Genomic DNA, 25,787 nt, shown 5'->3' on the forward strand with positions numbered 1-25,787 from the left:
ATATTTTACAACCCTGTCAAGTAGATGTTGTCGAGGGTGTTATTATTACTATTATTTTATGCAGCTTATACGCCGCCCTTCCCCTCACAGGTGTTGAGGGTAGAGCAGTTCCAAACGAAAGATTCTTGGGTAGATTTGGGGCTCACCTTCACGATGACCAGGCTACGAATGACATGGGCCAGTGCCGTGTACTTTCCAAAATATAATCCTCTCTTTTATTGTTTCGGTAAAGCAATAACTCCTGTTGTTAAGAATGTTGCTTCTGTTTACTTTTTTTTTTTTTAATGGCTGATCCAGGCTTTGCATTCCAGTTTTTCGCCCTTAAGCACAACCGCTGTTTGGAAGTCTCTGTCAGATATCTTTTGTTTTTCATTCCTGACATCACCAAACAGCGAAGGGAAACAGAACGTGGAGTTTGTGGCATGCCATCAAGGGCACCCAATGAACTCCGCTGTTCAGGCTCGGGTTTCTTTGACCTGAAACAACAACAAAAACATGAATGTGGAGAGACTAACCTTGAAACAGGGTGTCGTCAAAGGGTTTCCCGATCAGAAGCAACTGGCTGTTGTGGGTTTTCCGGGCTGTGTAGCCGGGGTCTGGTAGTTTTTGCTCCTGACATTTTGCTTGCATTTGTGACTGGTGGCAGCTGCTGCCAAAGCAACGTTGCTAAAAATCTGCTTAGCCAATCAGAACCGTTGCTGGGCGAAAACCGTACCTGGTCCCACCACCTCCAAAGAACACTTGGCAGGGGCCAGGAAAACATGTCAGTGGGCTCCAGTGAGTCTGCAGACTGGGGGATCATTAGGAAAGGAATTGATAATAAAACTGTAAAGATTGTCATGCCCTTATATAAAGGAGTGGTGCGACCGCATTTGGAGTACTGTGTCCAGTTCTGGTCGCCGCATCTCAAAAAGGATATTGAGGAGATAGAAAAAGTGCAGAGAAGGGCAACAAGGATGATTGAGGGACTGGAGCACCTTCCCTATGAGGAGAGGCTGCAGCGTTTGGGACTCTTTAGTTTGGAGATGAGACGTCTGAGGCGGGGGGGATATGATTGAAGTCTATAAAATTATGCATGGGGTAGAAAATGTTGACAGAGAGAAATTTTTCTCTCTTTCTCACAATACTAGAACCAGGGGGCATTCATTGAAAATGCTGGGGGAAAGAATGAGGACTAATAAAAGGAAACACTTCTTCACGCAACGTGTGATTGGTGTTTGGAATATGCTGCCACAGGAGGGGGTGATGGCCACTAACCTGGATAGCTTTAAAAAGGGCTTGGACAGATTTATGGAGAAGAAGTCGATTTATGGCTACCAATCTTGATCCTCTTTGATCTGAGATTGCAAATGCCTTAACAGTCCAGGTGCTTGGGAGCAACAGCCGCAGAAGGCCATTGCTTTCACATCCTGCATGTGAGCTCCCAAAGGCACCTGGTGGGCCACTGCGAGTAGCAGAGAGCTGGACTAGATGGACTCTGGTCTGATCCAGCTGGCTTATTCTTATGTTCTTATGTTCATATTGGGGACATCTGGGTCTAAACCCTTTAAAAAACTATTTGTGCTTATGACTTCCCTCAGCAGCCAATTCCACAATTCAGAAGCATTATTTGTTTGTTTGTTTGTATATAAATATTTATGTCCCAGCTCACATCGGGATCTCTCAGCAACTTACACAGGTTAAAAACAATTTTAAAAGTCCCAATAAAAACATCATAAATAAATTATAACAATTAAAACAACAATAAAAATAGCATAAAAATCTACCCACACTCTGACTCCTACACCCCCCGGACCAGCAGCTGTAGAGAGGGTTTCTGGGGGGGCTGGTGAAATGCCTGGGCACAAAGAAAGGTCTTTGCCATGCACCAAAACCTATAAAACCCATGAGAGCCAGTGCAGTTTAGTGGTTAAGAGCAGGTGGATTCTAATATGGAGAACTGGGTTTGATTCTCCACTCCTCCGTCTGAGTGGCAGAGGCTTATCTGGTGAACCAGATGTGTTTCCGCACTCCTACATTCTTGCTGATCTTGGGCTAGTCATAGTTCTCTCAGAACTCTCTCAGCCCCACCTACCTCACAAGGTGTCTGTTGTGGGGAGAGGAAGGGAAAGGAGCTTGTAAGCCACCTTGAGTCTCCTTACAGGGGTGAAAGGGGGGTATAAATGCAAACTCTTCTTCTAAAGCAGGGGTGGGCAATTATTTTTTTCATGGGGCCGCATAAGAAACAGAAAATATTGTGGAGGGCCGGGCCAAAAGGCAGAGGGGTGAGGCGCTTTTGAAAGCCCCGCAGAAGCCGGCAGCCAAGGCAACCGGCTTCTGCGGGGCTTTCAAAGGCGCCTTGCTCCCCAGCAAGGCAGTGGGGCCAGTCAGGGTCATCCGGCGGGCCGGATGTGGCCCGTGGGCCGTATAATGCCCAGATCTGTTCTAAAGGATAAGTTCATGGTGAATCTCCAAGGGCAGACTATTCCCAGAGTTTGTAGGTAACCTTTATACCCCCAGATGTTATGGACTACAATTCCCATCAGCCTCTGCCAGCATGGCCAATTGACCATGCTGGCAGGGACTGATGGGAATTGTAGTCCATAACATCTGGAGTGCCAAAGGTTCGCCACCACGGGCCTAGGGGAATCAAGGAGAAAACATTCCTGTGTGCCCCTGCACCTCAGTGAGGGAGAGGTACCATCAGGAGCACCTCCCCCTGTGACCCAGTGCCCAGGCAGGTACCAGTGGGCGCAGGCACTCCTTCAGGTAGGCAGGACCAAAGCCATACAGGATGCCAGCTGTAACAACCTGTTTCTCCGTTCCCTAGGGCGTGTTGGAAAGTTTTTTGGGCACCGCTGTGACAGGGGCTGTCTTCTGCTTTCTCGCTGGCCAGCCACTCACAATCCTGAGCAGCACCGGGCCTGTCTTGGTCTTCGAACGGCTTTTATTTAACTTCAGCAAGTAAGTCGGGGGGATGGGGAGAAACAGGGGCAGCCAGGCTCAATAGCGTAGTTGTTGCTGCCAGTGGGACGCTGTAAGTTGGCTTTAAGGAAAAGGAGCAGAATGCAGGTATTTTACAGGGTAATCCATCTGTGAAACCTGTGAGCAGCAGTGGCGTAGTGGTTAAGAGCAGGTGCACTCTAATCTGGAGAACCGGGTTTGATTCCCCGCTCGGCCACTTAAACGGTGGCGGCTTATCTGGGGAACTAGATTAGCTTGTGCACTCCAACACACGCTGGCTAGTCACAGCGTTTCGGAGATCTCTCAGCTCCACCCACCTTGCAGGGTGTTTGTTGTGGGTGGGGGGGAAGGGAAAGGAGACTGTACGTTCCTTTGAGTCTCCTTACAGGAGAGAAAGGGGGGATATAAATCCAAACTCCTCCTCCTCCTCCTATGTTTCCTTGTGCAAAGGGCAGATGAGGACACGTCAGGTTGACAATTCTGGGTTGGGAAATGAGGGATGGAGCCTGGGGAGGGTATAGTTTGGGGACGAGAGGGAGCTCAATAGGGGCATGAGGCCATAGAGTCTATTCTCCAAAGCAGCCGTTTTCTCTAGGCATATCCCTGTAGCCTCAAGAAATTCCAGAGGAGCGCGTACGTAGACACACGCTTTTGTCTTAACAACTCTGCAAGGGAGGCCAGTCCAGATGGAGCAGTCGGGCCAAGATTGCCCCATGAGCTTTCCAGCGGAGGGGAGATTTGAACCCAGTTCTCATGGGAGCTAATCCCGAATGCTCTAGCGACCTGATCACGCTTATTCTTTTTGAAGAAGAAGAGCTTGGATTTATATCCCCCCCTTTCTGTCCTGTAAGATACTCAAAGGGACTTACAATCTCCTTTCCCTCCCCCCGCCCCCACAACAAACACCCTGTGAGGTAGGTGGGGCTGAGAGAGGTCACCCAGCTGGCATGTGTTGCACAAGCTAATCTGATTTCCCAGATAAGTCTCCATAGCTCAAGTGGCCAAGTGGGGAATCAAACCCGGTTCTCCAGATTGGAGTGCACCTGCTCTTAACCACTACACCTCGCTGGCTCTCTGGACTGATCAGCTTATTGCTTGTTCTTTATGGACTGATCAGCTGAGTTCTGATAGTTTTCTAGTGTTTCTTTGAGCGCTGGCTAGAACTGATCCCAAAACCAAACGGGTGGGTTTTAATGGTGTGGAACACTCTGTCCTTCAGTGCGATTATTTTGTCCGCTCTCGTTGCTCCTTCTGTTTTAACTGGGATTATGTGTTTTATTGTTCAGAGAAAACGGCTTTGATTATCTGGAGTTCCGGCTCTGGATCGGCCTGTGGTCGGCCTTCCTGTGTCTCATCCTGGTGGCCACGGACGCCAGCTTCTTGGTCCAGTACTTCACCCGCTTTACGGAAGAAGGGTTTTCTTCCCTGATCAGCTTCATCTTCATCTACGACGCTTTCAAGAAGATGATCAAGCTCGCCGAATACTACCCCATTAATTCCCATTTTAAAGTGGGGGAAGTCACCCTTTATTCCTGTACCTGCCTGCCGCCAGATCCAGGTAAGAGTGAGCCTGTCTCCAGCGGCTCATCAGATGGTCTGCGTGAGATGACTCAGGAATCTGATAGTGCTAAAAATACTGCGCCTTTCCTAAGCTTCTCTTACCTGTCCTGACGTTCTATATCAGTGATGGCGAACCTTTGGCACGCCAGATGTTATGGACTACAATTCCCATCAGCCCCTGCCAGCATGGCCAATTGGTAGGGGCTGATGGGAATTGTAGTCCATAACATCTGGCGTGCCAAAGGTTCGCCCCCACGGCTCTATATTGTCAGCCTGCCTGGCACACCAAAGGTTGCATGCGAAAACCTCTTATCCACTACCTGTGTTTTGTTTAGCCACAGCAGAAACCTGTGAGGTCCAGTAACAATCAAGCTATTTCTATACATTTATTTTATTTTATTGAGAGGTTAAAAAGGAAAATACAAAATCAGATCGTCCGGTATTATAAAAAGGTGAAACAGTAATAAAGGAGACTTCTCTTGAAAGCTTATACCCAGAGGCGTAACTGCAATGGGGACATCTGGGGCAGCTCGCCCCAGACGCTGCCATTGCACTCACGTGGGGGCGGGGAAGGGCGGGGGGCACGCAGGCAGTTCATGCCCCAGGTGCAGTTCCCTCTCCCTTTGTCACTTCTCATACCTGTTGGTCTGCCAGGTGCTGCTGGCCTTGAATCTAACCATCATGCACATTTGTTCCCTCATCTTTATCCATCTTTCCTACAAGCTGCTCCTTACATCCCATTAATATTTGGTCATTGACTGTAAATAAAGTCTTCTTCTACATCCCATTATTCCTCACAGCAACCCTGTGAGGTAGGTCTGTTTAGGTGATGATGGTTCTGCAACCTGCGGCTCTCCAGATGTTCATGGAATACAATTCCCATCAGATGTTCATGGAATACAATTCCCATACTGGCAGGGGCTGATGGGATTTGTAATCCATGAACATCTGGAGAGCTGCAGGTTGCAGGCCCCTGCTCTAGAGTTATTCAGTAGATTTCAGGGCAAAGCATGGATTTGAACCTGGATTTCCCCAGTCAAGATCCAGTTTTATAGCTATCGTGCCACGTTGTTGTGTTTTGTTTGTTTACAATTTCTGTGCTTCCTTTTGGCCCAATGATGTCTGCCAAGGTGGCCAAGAGCTAAAACAAAACACTGGTGCAGTGACCTTTAGCTTTAGCATTGAAGTTTGATTTGAAAATAAAACGTTGCACAAACGTATCATAAAAGCACTTTAAACCCAAACTGAAACTCACGTTGAAAGTGTATAAAACAGTTCTTAAAGGAAAATTAGCTGTGCTCGGCTGTCAGTACCCTACTAATACTTCTTCCAGATTAGGGAAGAGACAAGACTTGAACAAAGTCTCCCAGCAGAGTGATTTATATGCCCTTAATCCTGTTGACTTGCATGGAATTCGACAAGTTTTCAATGCTGTGGCCAGATACAGAAGTTGAAATACCAAGTTTGGAAGAACCTGAAAAGGAGAAAATGCCATGCATTTGTCTGTTTTGCTTAGACCTAGATTTTGAGGTTCTTTATACCGCTGGTCTAAGACCGTACTCATTAAATTTGTATTTGAGGTACTTTATAGTACAGTTGGTGGCGATTTTTGCTTGTATTAAATAGTTGCAGGCAATCCATAATACTGCTTGTGAAACCTTCTGTGGAATAATTTGTGGGTGTGTAATTTTCCCCATCGCAGTCAGCAACAGATCTTTAACGAAAGCTAGATTTGTGTCCAGTAACACCTTGTTGGCCAACAACATTTTCAGAGTCAAACAAAGGGAGCTTTGGTCATCTCAGGTTTATACCCCTCAAATCTTGCTCCCCCCTATCAGGCTCTTCTGCTGCATATCAACATGGCCATCTTCCCAGAACTAGCTTAGTGAAAGCTGTCCTGAATTCTTTTTACATCGCACCTGCCGGCATCCATAAAAGCCGAACAGAGTTAACCCCACAGAGAAATCTAACACAGGGAAAAATACGTTTGTTGGAGGGAACTACCGCGGAGTTTATGGCAGGCACCCGGTCTCCCTTATCCAAATGAGAAGGGTCTTTGCGCCTCCTGCTGTTCAGCAGATGGTACTGCAGCAATGGAGCTTTTACAAGGGGGGAATTGTCCCCCCAAGAGGCCACAAAGTACTCTTGACATATGTTCATCCAGCCTCTGTTTAAAAAACCTCCAAAGAAGGAGACTCCACCGCCTTCCGAGGCAGTGTATTCCACTGTGAAAGAGCCCTGACAGTCAGAAAGTTCTTCCTAATGTTTAGGTAGAATCTCTATACTCTGTGTCCGTTCTCCAAGTGATCTCTAGTCTCTGAGGCAGCAGAAAACAAGCTTGCTCCCTTCTTCAACATGGCACCCCTTCAGATATTTAAACATAGCTATCATGTCCCTCCTTAACCTTTGCTTCTCCAAACTAAACATCCCCAGCTCCCCAAGTCTCTCCTCAGAGGGCATGGATTCCAGCTTGTCAGTATCCTTCTTGAATTGCAGTGCTCAGAACCAAACACAGTATTCATAAGACCATAAGAACATAAGAACAAGCCAGCTGGATCAGACCAGAGTCCATCTAGTCCCACTCTCTGCTACTCGCAGTGGCCCACCAGGTGCCTTTTGGGAGCTCACATGCAGGAGGTGAAAGCAATGGCCTTCTGTTGCTGCTGCTGTTGCTCCCGAGCACCTGCTGGACTGTTAAGGCATTTGCAATCTCAGATCAAAGAGGGATCAAGATTGGTAGCCATAAATCGACTTCTCCTCCATAAATCTGTCCAAGCCCCTTTTAAAGCTATCCAGGTTAGTGGCCATCACCACCTCCTGTGGCAGCATATTCCAAACACCAATCCCACGTTGCCTGAAGAAGTGTTTCCTTTTATTAGTCCTAATTCTTCCCCAGCATTTTCAATCTATGCCCCTGGTTCTAGTATTGTGAGAAAGAGAGAAAAATGTCTCTGTCAACATTTTCTACCCCATGCATAATTTCATAGACTTCAATCATATCCCTCAGTTCAGACGCCTCCTCTCCAAACTAAAGAGTTTCGAGGTGAGGTCTGACCAACGAGAGTAGAAAAGTGTGTGACATTTTTCTCCCACTCTATGAGAGGTTGTTGTTGATTGTCTGTTGGATGTGAGTGCTTTAAAAAAAAAATCAAAGCAGGGTTGTACAAGAGTTTTGTTAACAGAGGAGAAAGTTCTGGCTTGTTCCTACTGTGTATAACGCAGCATCAACCTGAGACGGAGCAGGCTCTCTTTAGGGCTATTTTCATGTTCCCTGCACTTTTCCATTCATGGTTTCTGGAATCCGAATGAATAAGGCAAAAGCTGACAGACATCTTGGTTTTTATCCAGGCCTCCATCCCCAGTGTTGAATCATGGTGGTGCAGTTTACCATCTGTTTATTTAGTCCATTTTTTAAAAAATCCTGCCCTTCCTCCAAGAACCTCAGGGTGTCATACATCGCTCTTCCTTCTCTCCAATGATTCTCACAGCAGCCCTGCATGGTAGGCTGCATGAGAGCCAGCATGGTCGAGTGGTTAAGAGCAAAGTTCTTCTAATCTGAGAACCGGGTTTGATTCCCCACTCTTCCACTTCTGAGCTGTGGGAGGCTTATCTGGGGAACCAGATTAGCTTGTGCACTCTAGCACGCAAGCCAGCTGGGTGACCTTGGGCTAGTCATAGTTCCTCAGAGCTCTTCAGCCCCACCCACCACACAGGATGTTTGTTGTGGGGAGAGGAGGGGAAAAGGAGATTGTAAGCCACCTTGACTCTCCTTGCAGAAGAGAAAGGTGGCGGGATATAAATCCAAACTTCTTCTTCTTCTTCTAGGCTGTGAGAGAGTCATCTAGTGAGCATCATGAAAAATGCAAGGATCTGAACCCAAGTCTCCTAAATCCCTTTGCCAACACTCTAATCACTGCAATTTGCTGGCATTGGTTGGAGAACAGGGTGGGTTGATGCCCCTGCTCAGACAGCTCACTTTAGTCCATTGCTGAAGTGGAACCCGCCACTCCCTCAGAGCCATCATACTTTCCTGTACCTTTGTAGGAAATTTGCCGATTCTGCCTTTCATCTTTTCTTTCTTTTCTGGACTAGAGTCAGGTTTATCTTCAGTCCTCACAACCGCCGCTATTGTCCGCCGAATACTTTCATGGGTATCAACGGTTGGATCCTGTGGATCCTGCACTGCCACTAATGGTGGGCATTTTCATCGGGTGCACGGATTGTTCTATAGGATTGCCAGGTCTGGGGTGACAGGTCCTGGAGATTTTGGAGATGAGACCTGAAGAGGGTGGGGTTTGAGGAGGGAGGGACTTCAGAGATCATGTGGATTGCCAGTAGGCCGAACTCATGGCCTTCAGATACAGTGGGATTATGTTCTTGCTCATCCCCTGCCAGCATGATGCTGGCAGGGGATGATGGGAACTGTAGTCGATAACATCTGGAGGGCCATGAGTTTGACACCTATGACTTAATAGAATCCCACCACTGTAGTCCATAACATCTGGAGGGTCGCGAGTTTGACACCTGTGTATTTTTTTTTAAACCTTTATTAGGCATAAAACCGGTGTGTGTCAAGAATTTCAAATACAATAAGAAGATCATTATTGCGCAACTTGCAGTACACAGAGTAAAAATATAGCAACAGCTTCAGAGATTTCAACATTAGAGTTATTTAGAAGCTTAGCCATTTTTATTTTATCAGAAAGGAGCATAAATCCTGTTGGTCATACAGTTCTCAAATCAGTTCTGATGTTGTTGTATTTTGAACAATGAAGCAGAATGTGAGAAAGTGTATCGGTTGCATCAGGACAAAATTGACCTGTGTATTAAGTTATCAAACGGTTGCCCCCCGTCGCCCACTTACCTGGCTGCTGCGTTGAAGGGCGAGTGAGGGGGTTTTCTGAGCCCCAAAGCGACCAGGCGGCAAGGTGCCAGACTGCTCCGGGGCTCAGAAAGCCCCCTCACTCGCTCTTAAGAACATAAGAACATAAGAACTAGCCTGCTGGATCAGGCTAGAGTCCATCTAGTCCAGCACTCTGCTACTCACAGTGGCCCACCAGGTGCCTTTGGGAGCTCACATGCAGGATGTGAAAGCAAGGGCCTTCTGCTGCTGCTGCTGCTCCTGAGCACCTGGCCTGCTAAGGCATTTGCAATCTGAGATCAAGGAGGATCAAGATTGGTAGCCATAGATTGACTTCTCCTCCATAAATCTGTCCAAGCCCTTTTAAAAGCTATCCAGGTTAGTGGCCATCACCACCTCCTGTGGCAGCATATTCCAAACACCAATCCCACGTTGCGTGAAGAAGTGTTTCCTTTTATTAGTCCTAATTCTTCCCCCCAGCATTTTCAATGAATGCCCCCTGGTTCTAGTATTGTGAGAATGAGAGAAAAATTTCTCTCTGTCAACATTTTCTACCCCATGCATAATTTTATAGACTTCAGTCATATCCCCCCTCAGCCGCCTCCTCTCCAAACTAAAGAGTCCCAAACGCTGCAGCCTCTCCTCATAAGGAAGGTGCTCCAATCCTTCAATCATCCTTGTTGCCCTTCTCTGCACTTTTTCTATCTCTTTGATATCCTTTTTGAGATGTGGCGACTAGAACTGAACACAGTACTCCAAGTGCGGTCGCACCACTGCTTTATATAAGGGCATGACAATCCTTGCAGTTTTATTATCAACTCCTTTCCTAATTATCCCCAGCATAGAGTTTGCCTTTTTCACAGCTGCCGTGCATTGAGTTGACATTCCCATGGAACTATCAACTAAGACGCCCAAATCCCTTTCCTGGTCTGTGACAGATAGCACTGACCCCTGTAGCGTGTATGTGAAGTTTGGATTTTTTGCCCCATGTGCATCACTTTACATTTAGCTACATTGAACTGCATTTGCCATTTCTTAGCCCACTCACCTAATTTATCAAGGTCCACTTGGAGCTCTTCGCAATCCTTTGTGGTTCTCACCACCCTACATAATTTGTATCATCTGCAAACTTTGGTATCATCTTCCCTGGGGTGGTGGGATGTAGCCGGTTAGCTACCAGTTCGGCCGAACCAGTGCAAACCAGCTGAATCCCACCACTGGTTATAATGCCATAGAGTCCACTTTCCAAAGTATTTTCTCTACAGGAACTGAACTCTACCAGCTAAACATCCGTTGTCATCCCACGAGATCTCCAGTCACAACCTGTAGGTTGGTAACCCTAATTTTTGCCAACCATAGGGGCTCTGATATCCAACCTAATATTTTTCCTGAGCTGTATAATCTAGGACTGATGAACAGATCTGAAGATGAGGTCCTTTTAATAACAAGCAATTTCCTGACAATTACAATTGACAGTGCTGTTAAACGTACGTTTGGCTGCTCTTAAATTGGTGTACACCAGAGATGCATTTTCAGTGTTTCGGTAAACCTGTCAGGAAGCTCTCTTTTTACATAAAACAGGGGGAAACACTGGTAGTTTTCTGTTTGTTTTAATTGTAAGCTCAAACATTTACCTTTTGAATGCATTATCTCTATATAATGCAAGAATAACATTGTCCCTATTTAGTAAAAGAATAACATGGCTGAAAGTTATCAGTCCTGATCTTGTAATATAGATAAAATGTACTGGGATCTCCTGGATATAATTTAATAAGGATATATTAAAGATTAATTTCCAAAGAAGCCCTGATCATGTTTCAACATGTAATCGTAGAGTAACAGAAATAATCTCCTGGCAATTATCATCCAATGATGAAAGACGCAGGTTTTCTGAGAAAGTGTTGCGTAGTGTTTTTGAAACTTGGGGGTAACTTAGAATAATTTTTTGTGCTTGTTCATTGCATGAAACTAATTAAGTTAAACATTGATTTTTGTATTTTAAAAAGCTGTGAATTAAAATTTTTTTACAAAAACAAACATGCTCAGTTGAATATACCATTTGTTAAAAATTGGAATTAGATACTACCGTGTTTCCCCGAAAATAAGACAGGGTCTTATATTAATTTTTGCTCCAAAAGATGTGTTAGGGCTTACTTTCAAGGGATGTCTTATTTTTCCCCCATGATTTTGCACCCCCCAAATGACCAGATCAGCTGCACTGGAAAATCTGTAACGAGGGCTTATTTTTGGAGTAGGGCTTATATTTCAAGCATCCTCTAAAAATCCCAAAAAAATCATTCTAGGGCTTATTTTTGGGATAGGTCTTATTTTCGGGGAAACGGTAAACATGTTCAAATCTTAAGCTTAAGATCAATTTCAAAACGGATTGACTTAAACCCAAATAATTCAAGTGACTGACATATTTGATAAGCTGTTGCACAAAATTTTGCGACAAGGGCCATATACTGTGGCTTTTTATCCTGCAGTAGGCTAAAGGATTCGTGATAATTCCTTTAGCCTTGGACGCCAACTTGTAATTCCACATAAAGAAAGTAAATGCCCATGTGGCATGGGTTCTGTGGAAACAGTATCTCATATGCTGTTGAATTGTCCTTTTTATGCTGTTGAATTGTCCTTTTCCAAATTTGTTCTTCCGAAAATTCTTTATTTAATTACCACTAGTTCCCGCTGCCCTGTGAGTGGTGGCTTCAATGCTACTCATATTTTTTTCTTGTCCCTTGCAGTTAACAGCTCTTTATTCAACGTGACTACCACCACATCAGCAAATTGGCTTGCAAGTCACTCAGAGGAGATGGTAAGCGAACCACAGGGGTAAAATGGACTTGGAACGTTCGTGTTCCCTGCAGTTGTACTGTCTGCCTATTCTTGGGGGCTTTGCCTTTCACTTGCACTGTTATTTTTAAGCGGCGTTTTTTAATTATTAATGTCTTTATTAAAACATATCCCACCTTTCCTCATGGTTCCAAGATGGCTTACAAATAAGTTGTGAAGTTTATTTTATTCATTTAGAATAAAATAAAATATCCACTTCCCCCCACCGTAGCATCAACAGCGTAATTCTGTGCCCTGTTTTGACAAATAACTATCGTGATGGTCACCTAATCTCAGAGGGAAAGAGAGATTCTAGAGGAAGCTGGGGATGAAATGGGGGTGAGTGGTCAGGGAAGAAGGAAGCCCCACTGCGCCCGAACCCCTTGTGAGAGGCAGGAAGGAGAGCCAGAGAGGGGATCGTGTAAATATTCAGAGTCAAACAGAGTAACCTCCTCCAGGGTAAGGCACGTGCAACAACTGAGCCCACCCTCCTTGCTCCCATGCTACCTGCAAGCTGTGCAGATTGTTCGGTCTATTTCACGAGGCCGTTAAGAATGGGAGGAATAACCTATTAGAAATTCTGCTGGACAGCTCGACAAATGTGCTGAGTATCGCAGTGTGCGGTGAGAAAGTATTGTAGCCTTCGGGGTGCTTCGTGTTGCTGACATCCTCTTCCATTGGCAATACTGTGTGCCATCAGTTCTGAAGAAAGCAGTCCGTGCCACCTCCAAATGGGCTTTCTAGGGTCAGAACGGGTCTTAGGTCTCTGTGTCTCTGTGTCTCACCATCACCCCATCCCATCTTCCTCTGGCCCTGGAGTCCCCAACATGATAGGAACCCAAGAGCTTGAGAAGTCTCATAGATGCCTGCTAAAATATATTAAATGTACATTTCATTGCACTGTGCTTTACTCTTATCAGTAGAAAACTGTACATAAAAATCCACCTGAGCGCATGACTCTTATCTGGTGAACTGGATTTGTTTCCCTGTTCCTACACATGAAGCCTGCTGGGTGACCTGGGGCCAGTCACAGTTCTTCGGAACTCTCTCAGCCCCACCTACCTCGTAAGGTGTCTGTTGTGGGGAGAGGAAAGGAAGGAGTTAAGCTCCAAGGCTCCTTAAGGTTAAGAAAAGTGGGGACTAAATCCAAACTCTTCTCTTCTTCTTCTCCTTTTGTTACCATTCTCTTTTTCCTTCCTTGTTTCCCTGTTCTTCTCCATTACTGAAGTTTAGATTGTAAGACCATTGGGGAGGGAACCTTTTTATGGCTTATAAAATTTTTCCAAATGCAAAGGTGGGATTATAATTTGGTTTTAATAATGCATGATTGGGTGTTAATGCCTAATATTGTAATTATTTAAATATTTTCCAGTGGGCAGGTGCCTTAAAATATGAATTATTCATGGTGCAAGGTGGAGCCAGAGAGAGGTTATCCAGGACAAAATATAACTAAGACAGTGTGGTGTAGTGGTTAGCATGTCAGACTAGAATCTGGAAGTTCCAGATATGAATGCCTGCTCTATCATGGAAGCTTGCTGTGTCTAGAGTTGCCAAGTTCTCCTCTGACCACTGGTTGGGGATGGGGGGCTTGGGGTTGCCAGCTCTGGGTTGGGAAACTCCTAAAAATTTGGAGGCGAAGCCTGGGGAAGCCTGGGGCCTCAGTGAGGTGCGATGCTGTAGAATCCACCCTCCAAAGAATCCATTTTCTCCAGAGGAATTGATCTCTGTAATCTAGAGATGAGGTGTAATTCCAGAGGATCTCCAGGCCCCATCTGGAGATTGGCATCCTTAGGCCAGTCCCACTGTCATCCTGGGGTACCTCACAGAGTTGCAAGAAATGGAGGAGAGGAGGGACGTAAACCATTGTGAGTTCCCATTGGGGAGAAAGGCAGGGTGTCAGTGAAGTAAATAAATAAAACATGGCCATGGGGCCCTTTTCCTGAATTCCCTCCCCCCACTATGCAGTCAGTAGGTAACATAACTGATTTATGCACATTGGATTTCCGTATAATGAATGCATTATGTAGTTTTGGTATGTAGTGTTGGTGATGAATTCATTAGTAACTTGGAATGTTGTTTCGCTGGAGGGCCAAATACTCTTCCTCTTTGACTTGGTGAGGCGTTGACCTGAAGGTCAAAGGGGAAAGGTCAGGGGAGAGCCACCTTGTTTGTCCCTAACCAATATATACCAAGATGTTGAGATGTCCCCAGTCTTGTGGGGCTCCAGGCTCATTTGGGTTCTGCACCCCGGTGCAAACCACCTTGATTACTTAAAAGCATTGTGGCAATAACAGTAAAATACATTGTAATGACGATAATAAATGGACTGTTGCAATCATAACCGTAAATGGGAGGCTCACTGAATCTCATGCCTGGGAAGGCTTGCCAATTTTAGGAACAGCTCCCCCCAGCTGGGGCTCCCACCTATCAGGTTTAAGGGTGATCAGTTGATTGGCACCCTGTCAAGTGTGAAAGGAGCGCAGGTGTAGAGTCTCTCTCTTTAAAATCTACCATTCCCTGAGCCCAGATCAGCCGAAGAGAGCTGCCTCTGTTCTTAAAAGACAGGAAGCTATTTCTGCAGGCCGGCACCATGCACGCTCTGTGGGCCGTGTTTATTTTTGTCCTGAGATACATCTGTGAAAAGCAAAACTGTGGAAGTGAGTGCCGACAGAACAGATAAACTTGGCGGTTGTTTCTCTGAAGTCACAAGCTGCTCAGGTTCTTTAAAGCCCAAATCCTTCTCGGAGATTCTATCCACAAAGCACAGCTCAAACACCAGAATGATTTATTGAAAGGAAAAATGCCTGTTTAAAATTCGTTCGGAAATCGCTGATTAATAATTCGGCTGCATGCAGTTGTATGCAGCCGAATTGTCGGTGTATTTGCTTGCTGCAGAATGCATGGAGGAAATATCCTTGGAGGCACCTTTGTGTAATCAGCAGCATTCCAAAGCCAGTGTTGCTTATCGCAGGGAGGGGCTGTACGCATGGGCACTCCTTGCATATTCCCCATGCAGACTATTTGGGGGGGGGGGGTTGCAAGGTTGGGTGAGGCTGCATGATCCTGCCCATTCACCACCACCCCCGTGCAATGAGTGTGCACACCGATGCTTAGAGCTGCAATAATCATAATGGCTCAGTCAAGCATAATGAGTGAACATGCTGATGTGTCGGCTGCATAGGGGTTAAGAGTAGCGCTGCCATTGGCATTGTGGGAAATGCGATGTCCTGGCTGCGTAGAACCTTCTGGCCCTGTCTAAGTTTTCAGAGTCACTTTCAGTGTGTACCATATTTTTTTTGTTTTGGGCAATGACTTGCTCTAGATGACTACCACGTTTGGCTTTATTTAAAAGGGCCAGCGTTCTGTAGTGGTTAAAGTGTCAGACTAGGACCTGGGAACCCAGGTTCAAGTTCCCACTCGGATCATGGAAGCTTTTTAGGTGATCTTGGGATAATCGCAAACTCTAAGCCCTGACCAATGATCCCTAAGGCTTCCTTACCGCTGGGTGAAAGCTTGTGCTCGCCAATCTGCCAGCGAGAGCTCTCCATGCTGGATGCTAATATGGTGGCCCCAAAGCCTACAGGGAACGTTGGCTCTAACCCCAGCTAGTATTTGGATGGGCGACTTCCAAGGTGTGCCAGGGGCATGACGTGGAGACAGACAATTGCAAACCACCTGTGAAATCTCTTGCCCTGTGGGGTCATCATAAGTCAGCTGTGACTTGGCTGCAATTTTTTCTTGGGGGGCGGGTGCTGTTTGGTTCTTGAGGAGCTCCTCCTTAATGACAACCACGTTTGGCTTTATTCTCAGCACAATGGTACAATTGACTGGGCCTCTCTGACCAAAAAGGAGTGTCTAAAATACGGGGGCGCCGTCTTGGGAAACAACTGCAAGTATGTTCCTGACATCACCCTTATGTCCTGTATCCTGTTTTTGGGCACCTACACCTGCTCCATGGCCTTGAAGAAATTCAAGACCAGCCGCTATTTCCCAACCACTGTAAGTAGCTCTGCTTCTCATCATGTGGTGGGCTGGTTTTTTCTAAAGTAACTGCGACATGCCTGGGATATGCCGGAGCTTTTCAGAAAAAAACCATGATTACGTGATAAATGTATGTATGTTGTGGAGAAAGTGGACAGGGAGAATTTTTCTCCATTTCCCATAATACTAGAATTTGGTGTGTCTAGTCAATGGTGGGCAGTAAATCAGGAGAGACTTAAGGAATTGCTTTTACACAAAGCTCAAAATTAATATGTGGAATTCACTGCCACTGGATAGATGACTTTAAAAGTTAGGTAGAGTCATGAAGGCTAGGACCATCAGTTGCAATTAGCCACACTGGTCCATACCAGTATGGTGTACTGTTTAACAGCGGTGGGCTCTAATCCGGAGAACTGGGTTTGATTCCCTGCCCCTCCACAGGAAGCCTGCTGGGTGAACTTGAACTGTCACAGTTCTCTCAGAACTCTCTCAGCCCGACCTACCTCACAAGGTGACTGATGTGTGGAGGGGAAGAGAAAATGATTATAAACTTCTTTGAGCCTCTATAAAGGTAGAGAAAGTGGGGTGTAAAAACAAACTGTTCATCTAATCTAACGGAAATGTGAAATGATTTCTGACATCAGTCTGATGTCACTTACACTTTCTCCCCAGGCACGGAAGTTAATCAGTGACTTTGCCATCATCCTTTCTATTCTGATATTCTGTGGGATCGATGCCCTGGTAGGTGTGGATACTCCAAAACTCCTTGTGCCAAGTGAATTCAAGGTATGTCGACGGGCTGTTTCTTCAGGGCCAGGGGGTGGCATGGATGGGCATCAGCTGAGACCCATGACACAGACAGCCTATCACCTATTGGAGACACTGAGCCAATTGAGTTCCCAGAGGTAATAGGTGGCCTTTGCTGAGGGCCTTAGGGGCAGTCTATTTGCTATGTGTGGTGTAGTGGTTAAGACTAGGTGGATTCTAATCTGGAGAACTGCGTTTGATTCCCCACCCCTCCACCTAAGTGGCGGAGGGTTATCTGGTGAACCAGATTTGTTTCCACACTCCTACATTCCTGCTGGGTGACCTTGGGCTAGCCCCAGTTCTTTGGAACTCTCAGCCCCACCTACCTCACAAGAGGTCTGTTGTGGGGAGAGGAAGGGAAAGGAGCTTGTAAGCCACCTTAAGTCTCCTTACAGGAGAGAAAGGTGGGGCATAAATCCAAACTCTTCTTCTTCTTACAGTCTGTTTAGTTCACTGTTTGATAATGGAATCATACATCATTCTTCTCCTTCTCCTTGTTCTTCTCCTTGTTCTCCTCCTCCTCCTCCTCCTCCTCCTCCTCCTCCTCCTTCTTCTCCTTCTCCTTCTTCCTCTTCCTCCTCCTCCTCCTCCTCCTCCTCCTCCTCCTCCTCTTCTTCTTCTTCTTCTTCTTCTTCTTCTTCTTCTTCTTCTTCTTCTTCTTCCTCCTCCTCCTCCTCCTCCTCCTCCTCCTCCTCCTCCTCCTCCACCACCACCACCACCACCACCACCACCACCACCACTACTACTACTACCCCTTGGCAGTATTGCAGTGGTGTATGTGGGCGGCAAGGCTGTTTCAGTGCGTGGGCACAGTGGGCAGTTGCTGGGGCCCCATTGTAATCTATGTATGTTTTGATTTGCTGTCAATAAATAAACTATAAATATTTGTTAGTTAAAAGATGCATATTTAGCATGTGTTTTACTAAAGATAATGAGCAATATTAATATATTGTCGAGGGCTTTCATGGCCGGAATCACTAGAATGTTGTGGGTTTGTTGTGATCTTCCAGAATTTATGAGACTTATGAAATCTTGCATGGAGGCAGAATCTCTCCCAAGATGCCCTATGCCATCTGTCACCTGTTGTCACCCATTATCAGTATCTACACTTGCCCAGAAAGAAGAAATGTACAGTTTGGAGCAGAGATTAGAAGGAATGCAACTTCCAAGAGCCATTAAGTGTCTTAATGTTAGCTGGGTCTACTTTGTCGTGGTCCCCTCTGTGGGATCTCCATTCATTGCTCTCTAGAGATTGGTGTTTCAACAGTTAACTCTGATTGGGATTAAGTTTATGCAGTGATACCATGTCCTTCTCTTTGTCCATCAAGCCAACGAGTCCCAACAGAGGCTGGTTTGTTCCACCGTTTGGAGGGAACCCCTGGTGGGTGTACCTGGCGGCGGCCATCCCTGCCTTGCTGGTGACCATCCTCATATTCATGGACCAACAAATCACGGCTGTCATCGTCAACCGGAAAGAGCACAAACTCAAGGTTGGTAGATACATTGAAGTTGGTCACAATACGTTAGACCACGGAGACATCCTGTGGCCCTCATCTCTGGGGCATGCGTTAGACTCGTAAGAATCTCAGGATTACACAGAATAATTTTCTAACCTTCAGGGATTCCGGGACAATCCTTAAACAGGCTTACTGAATTTTTGGATGTGGTCTCAATATCAGCTTGTTGACTAAAACAAATAGATTCAGGTGGCTGCTGTTGACTTTTCCATTTTGCTTGACCTTCAGTAGTATTGTATGCCTTTTTCTTGGTAGAGGGAGGCCTCTTTGCCCTTTTCATAGAATCATAGAGGTGGAAGAGACCTCAAGGGCCACCAAGTCCACCCCCCTGCTATGAGGAACACACAATCAAAGCACTCCCAACATATGTTGATCCAACTTCTGTTTAAAACCCCCCAAAGGAGGAGACTCCAGCACTCTCTGAGGTAGTGCATTCCACTGTCGAACAGCCCTGACAGTCAGGAAGTTCTTCCTTTTGTCTGCTGTTGAGGTCTGGTCTTACCATGAGACAGTTTGGCAACGGTGGCAGATTGGGGTAATGACTGGAGTTCAGACTAGAGTGTTTCCCATTTATTAAGAGGGTCCCACCGTAAAACAAAACCTCATGGTAAATTATTTTTCTCAAAATGGTCCATATGGGGATTGACACCACAGATTGACATCTCAGGTTCCTGCAGAAATAATTGCACAAACCAGACACTTTTTGCTTCTGTAGGAAGAGTAGGATGAAATATAATAAGGCAGAGCTTTCGAGCTCTTCAGGGCAATGGAGTTTCTTTTTACATAAGATACCTTGATCAGAATATTCTGTCCACTAAGCATTCCTCTGTGTGTGTGTGTGTGTGTGTGTGTGTGTGTGTGTGTGTGTGAGAGAGAGAGAGAGAGAGAGAGAGAGAGAGAGAGTCTTTGAAAGGTTTTTCAGGTTCATGCTTTGATGTTATTTGGCTCGCGGAACAAATTGTGCTGATTAAATCGGTCCCTTTTTAACAGGGCCTCCCCCCCCCCTTCAATTTAGACAGGGTAGTGTTGTGAGAGAAGAAACGCTGTGAGTTTTGTAACAAGGACGGGGTCATGATGGAAGTGTCGGCTTTCATTTGCAGTGTAATCCTACGCAAAGTTGCCTCCTTCGAAGTCTGTTGACTTCAGTGGATTTAGAATGCTGTATCTGTGCTTAGGACCGAACTGTCAGCGACACTTGCAAGCAGTTCACAGCTGAGCCTGAAACAAGAAAGGGTGTTTATTTTATTTTTGTTAATACCGTGCCACGCTTCATTTTAATTAAGACTTTGCAGTGGGACTTATTTGTCCTCAATTTGATGCCGTTGTTACAGGCTAAAATGTTAGCAGACAACGCTTTTATCACGCTCTGCCCTGGTCACACGTGAGGAGAGGCAAGGTCTGACTTGGACATTAAAAGAGAGACATGCCTGAGGGGATATGAACCTCTTACCCTGCCTCATTTCCCTGACTTCATTTTCACTTCACCTTGCTCCAGTAGGCAGAAGTGAACCCGGCTGGGGTGACAGGCCAAGAACATGGAAGGTTTTAAGCACTTCTCCCTCACGGATGCCCTTATTAACTCATATATTCCATTGCATGATACCTGAACAATGATTAGACAAACATGGCCGCCGCGGGCAGCTCATCTCTACAAAGAGGAGTTTGAAATGTTTTCTGAGGAAATAAGGGTCGCCTTTGTCTTGCTGTTGGTTTAGGAAATGCTGCCTGACCTACTGCTAGGCCTGATGTTCAAAACTGTTTTTGGGACTCTGCCAGTCCTCTCCTCCTTCCTTTCTCTATGAATTGTTGCTCCTTGTTTACCTCATTCTGTGTAATATCGTTTCCTCTGTATATATTAGTGACGGGAGACTTTGTTCAAACTTCCAGGCTGAGTGATTGTGGCTTGGTTGGAATGGAGTTCCCACAGGGGATGGCTTCATCCCTCTGTAGCGGTTGGGGCTGCCCCACTTCCAGGTCTTGTTGACACTGCCACTCCAAGCAGCAGTGGGGAAGGGAGGAACAAAAATCCAATGGCATTCTAGGTGTCCTTACATTTACCGTAGAGTTCCCAGCTATTCATAGAGCTATCCTTGCCCCCAGAAAGTGATGCAATAATGCAGACAATGTCCCTTCCCCTAAATCTCATGCCAGTTGCCAAACATGGCTTGACCACTGTACACAGGGCATGCAGCCAGTATTTGGCTGCAAATCTGCAGCTGGGTATCTGCCCAGAGTAGGCTCCGCCCCTGTATCTTCTATAGTTCCAGTGCACAGGGAATGTGTACAGGTAACATTTCTCCTGTGACCACTCAACGCATCCTGGGACCCTCGTACCTTCGGGACCGCATTACCCCATATGTCCCGGTTCATCCTCTGCGTTCGGCAGAGGCCAATTTACTGGAGATCCCTGGCCCCTTAATGATGCGGCTGGCCTCTACCTGGGCCAGGGCCTTCACGGCTCTGGCCCCTGCCTGGTGGAATGCTCTACCTCCAGCTGTCCGGGCCCTGCGGGACCTTGGTGAGTTCCGCAGGGCCTGTAAGACTGAGTTGTCCCACCGGGCTTTTGGAGAGACCAGCCGCTGAGTGTGCCCCCCCCCCCCTTTATTCTCTGGGTCTTTAATGTCATCAGGACCCATTACCTCTCCCCTTTTTCAGGAGAGTTAAGTTTAAGTCCAAGTTTTAGTCCAAGTAAGGCTTTCGTGAGACGCCTTTTTGTAAACAATTGTTGTTTTAAGTGTATTTATGGAAACTGTATTTATGCTGATTTTATATATACTGTTTTATGTTGTACACCGCCCAGAGCCCTTCGGGGATGGGGCGGTATATTTATTTATTTAATTGATTGATTGATTGATTGATTGGTTGATTGATTGATTGATTGATTGATTGATTGGTTGGTTGATTGATTGATTACATACATACATACATACATACATACATACATACATACATACATACATACATACATACATACATACATACATACATACTATGAAAGGCTTTGTGGAACTGTCCACACACATTAAATGGTGGAACACCCAGACATACAGGAGCTGAGAGCATACCTGTCAACCTTTGTCTGTTTTCAGCAAGCACATGAAGCTGAGATACAGATGGAACAAGTGATTGTATTCCTGTTGCCTCATGCCTGTTTGCCAAGTTGTGGTGGCGTAGCGCCAACAGGGCCGGGGTGCGCTGCCCTGGGCGTGCGCCATTGCTAGTATTTGGACAGGAGACCTCCAAGGAAGACCAGGTTTGTGATGTGGAGGCAGGCAATGGCAAACCACATCTGGACATCTCTTGCCCTGAAAACCCTACAGGGGCACCATGGCTAGCTGTGACTTGATGGCAAAATAATAATAATGCTGCTGCTGCTGCTGCTGCTGCTGCTGCACTGGTCAGAAAGATCATACTTGCAAAAGGTTTTCTCCAGTCCCTTGATTACTAAAAGCCACAGAGACAACTTATACCAACAGACCATATATTACCCTTGGCTTAGTTGAGATAGACATCTGGGTTTGATCCAGGATCATGTTAATGGGGGACATGATAGCTATGTTTAAATATTTGAAGGGATGCCATGTCGAAGAGGGAGCAAGCTTGTTTTCTGCTGCCTCAGAGACTAGGACCGTGGTGGCAAACCTTTGGCACTCCAGATGTTATGGACTACAATTCCCATCAGCCCCTTCCAGCATGGCAAATTGGCCATGCTGGCAGGGGCTGATGGGAATTGTAGTCTATAACATCTGGAGTGCCAACCACTGGACTAGGACACGGAGTAATGCATTCAAGGTGCAGGAAAAGAGTTTCCACCTAAACATTAGGAAGAACTTTCTGACTGTCAGGGCTGTCCAACAGTGGAATTCACTGTCTCAAAGTGTGGTGTAGTCTCCTTATTTTGAGCTTTTAAAGAGAGACTGGATGAACACGTCAGGAGTGCATTGATTGTGTGTTCCTGAACGGCAAGGGGTTGGATTTGATGGTCTCTTCCAACTCTATGATTCTATCCAGCCTCACCATTTTGAATGGCTTTTAAGATGAGGTTTTAATTTGCTTGTTTTAATTTACTAGCCCCCTTAGTGGCCTTATGAGTGCAGACAGGTGGGTTAAAAATCTGGCTAAATAAATCAATGACAACACTCTGTTTTTCTCCATTTCCTCTCTGCAGAAAGGTGCTGGCTATCATCTGGATCTCTTCTGGGTGGCTGTTTTGATGATTATATGCTCTTTCATGGGCCTGCCCTGGTACGTTGCTGCTACCGTAATCTCCATTGCGCACATCGACAGCTTGAAGATGGAGACGGAGACTTCGGCGCCAGGAGAGCAGCCCAAATTCCTAGGAGTCAGGTACGCCTGTGCAGTCAGTTCTTAGATGGGACGAACCAGGATAAGCCATTGAGATTGGGGGCTTTTCACAGAGTGGAAGTCAAGGCCTTGGTCTCTTGTAGAGTGTGGAAATCATAGGGGCAAAGCTTATTACAGGGTGGTTCAAGATGGTTGGAGAATAAGGCCTGCTTAAAGTTGGTACCATGATGAAGGTTCGGACGGAAGTGTATGTGCGGTCTCTAGGTCACATTTTGGCCCACTCCGGGTAGGGGGTGCCATTAAGGTGGGAGTTTTTAGAACGCTAAGAAGCAGGTGCCCTTCCATACCTTTGTTGGCAGCTGACCACGCACATGCCAGTAGATGTGCAGAAAATGTGCTTCCATTCATCCCCCCAGGGAGGAGTTGTTCCACTACCTGCAACCTTCCTAGTTTACTCACCTGTAGTGCACCATTAGGCTCCGCCTAGAATGCTCCTCCTCCTCTTCCACCTCCTCTTCCACAACCACCACCACCACCACCTCCTCCTCCTCCTCCTCCTCCTTCCTCCTCTTCCTCCTCTTCCTCCTCTTCCTCTTCTTCTTCTTCTTCTTCTTCTTCCTCTTCTTCTTCTTCTTCTTCTTCTTCTTCTTCTTCTTCTTCTTCTTCTTCTTCTTCTTCTTCTTCTTCTTCTTCTTCTTCTTCTTCAGCCACTCCCAGCTTCTGACCTTCCACTAAGCATTAAATCTTGCTTTAGGATCTGCCTCTTCCTGGGACTCAGGGAAAGAGGCTGGGTCGTCTCATCCAAGCTAAATACCCTCCACTCAGAGGCATGTCTAGGGAAAATGTAACCTGGTGCAAAATCTGAGTTTTCTCCTCCCCCCCCCCCCCCGCACCTGTATGGGCGGCTGCCCTCCCCCACCACGACCAAACAACATTTTTTTTGCACCAGGTCTTGAAGTCAGTGTTTGGACCTGGGCGGAAGAAGGAGGGGTGTGTTTGTGGGGGGGGGGGTGATTTTTCCGCCTCCCACGTGACTAAATGGCTGCAGCCTGCGGACATTTGACCCCATATGTCCCCCTGGATAATACGACCCAGTCTCCACTGTCAGTGGTACCCCTGGACATAGCAGGCAGCCCCAATTCAATCTGTGACACTCTGACTATGTGCAATGGGCTTAGACTTGCTCCATGTACAGTTTGGCTGCACCTGTTCAGGCCCATGGTGGTTTCCACAATATGTAGGGTTGGGGGGCTTCTGGCCTATGACAAACCTTTGTGAAAAGCTGTTCTGCCTCAGTCAAGGAAATCTGTATGGCTGACTTGCCCTTGCCCAACATGAAGGTTAGTTCCAGCAGCCGCTTTCAGTTCCGAGGCCCGGTTTTGGCATCAAACTGCTGAAGCCCCACCATCATAGAACCTCTCCATCTTTGGACTATGACTGACTGGGAACTCCAGTGTGAACTCCACCCTAGGTTCTGTGGACGGAACTAAGAGATGGATTTAATAAATAACCATTCTTGAGCATTCTTCCCAATCCGGGCAAGCTTATTTCTTTCTCTGCTTAGATTTAAAAATGGCAAACATGTTTACTGGCTTGTAGAAAGCTTGAGCCATGGCAGATTTCGTAGCCTTTGAGGAGCCTTGGAAGTTTCTCTGTATCTTCAGCTGCGTCAGGCTAACGCTGCTACTGCTCTGGCATTTATGTCTGGCTGTTCGCTGTCAGCAGAGGCTGTGGTTTTGCCCCCAGAGGAAGGCGGCTATTAAGAGCTGTGCTAAAAGAGGCTATGGCATTTGGTAGAGTGCTTAAGGATTTTCTCCAGCCCCAAAAAAGGCAGGGCCAGGGGCTGTCTATGTAAAAACCCCGCCGTATGCACTGGAGGGTATTTTGGGTGAAGGCTGCATGGATCCATGCATCTGAGATTCCAGCAGTCCTGTGAAGAAGGGGGGAGGGGGTCGATGACTGGGAGATTTCCCCCCACCCTTGACTCTTAAGAAGGGAGTTGCTTGTGATCCAAACACTGTAGCAAGTTGTTCGTGCAAACTGCGATTGCACGTTTGCAGCGTGATGTTTTTTAATTTAAAGTGTGAATGGCCTTATCTGCCCGCACGCAGAAGTGCTGTCGAAAGCACACCCACACAAATAATCTGCTCGCCAGATGGTTTTGCTCAGGGTTGGCAGCTCTGGTTTGGGAAATTCCTGGGCGCGACCCCAGGTCTTTTGTATTTACGCTGCAAGTGCAACCCCGCATGCGCAAACCTCTTGATTGGTCGAGAGCGGCGAGGTGGGAAAAATAAACTGGTTTTGCTCCCACAGTGTTTGCATGGCAGATGGGGTCACCCCAGGATTTTTTAAAAAGAATCGCCAATTTGGTGGCTTTTGAAAATCCTGGGCTACGGGAAATATCGTGCGGCAACACCGGGGCAGGCCTGCTTTAGCACTGGGAACCATGAGGAAAACTTGCACGAACCGAGATCGTTCACTTGCCCATCTTGGGATATTTGGACCATGTGGAAACAGTCTAGGTCAGTGATGGCGAACCTTTTCGAGACCGAGTGCCCAAATTGCAACCCAAAACCCATTTATTTATCGCAAAGTGCTGACACAGCAAGTTAACCCAAATACTGAGGTTTCAGTTTAGAAAAAACGGTTGGCTCTGAGGCGTGCGTTACTCAGGAGTAAGCTTGGTTGTAGTTGGTGGCTTTGCTTTGAAGCAACTGTGCAACTCTTCCAATGGATGAATCACGACCCTAGGAGGGTTTACTCAGAAGCAAGCCCCATTGCCAGCAACCGAGCTTACTCTCAGGTAAAGGACTGCACTTTAGTTCAGTGCACGAAAATCAGTGGGGTTTAACAGCGCTTAACAGGGTTACCTACACGGCTTCCTCAAAACTAGGTCTTAGGTTTAATGCTAATAATCGAGCCCAGCGACCCAGGCCAGCCTAGATGGGGGGGGGGGGACTCTATTTGCATGTGCCCACAGA

General features: G+C 46.5%; 1 protein-coding gene across 1 annotated transcript in view; it reads left to right on the plus strand.

Annotated features, from left to right (window-relative positions):
- The window catches only part of SLC4A4 (solute carrier family 4 member 4), a 260,367-nt gene that overhangs the window by 181,317 nt on the left and 53,263 nt on the right, over positions 1 to 25,787 (plus strand). Inside the window, 7 exon segments of the mRNA XM_048482738.1 lie at positions 2,810 to 2,943; positions 4,230 to 4,501; positions 12,109 to 12,179; positions 16,007 to 16,195; positions 16,850 to 16,963; positions 18,313 to 18,474; positions 22,670 to 22,848. Of these exon segments, the coding sequence (XP_048338695.1) occupies positions 2,810 to 2,943; positions 4,230 to 4,501; positions 12,109 to 12,179; positions 16,007 to 16,195; positions 16,850 to 16,963; positions 18,313 to 18,474; positions 22,670 to 22,848 (1,121 nt within the window).

Source organism: Sphaerodactylus townsendi, unplaced genomic scaffold, assembly GCF_021028975.2.
Source record: "Sphaerodactylus townsendi isolate TG3544 unplaced genomic scaffold, MPM_Stown_v2.3 scaffold_20, whole genome shotgun sequence".
Taxonomy (NCBI): domain Eukaryota; kingdom Metazoa; phylum Chordata; class Lepidosauria; order Squamata; family Sphaerodactylidae; genus Sphaerodactylus; species Sphaerodactylus townsendi.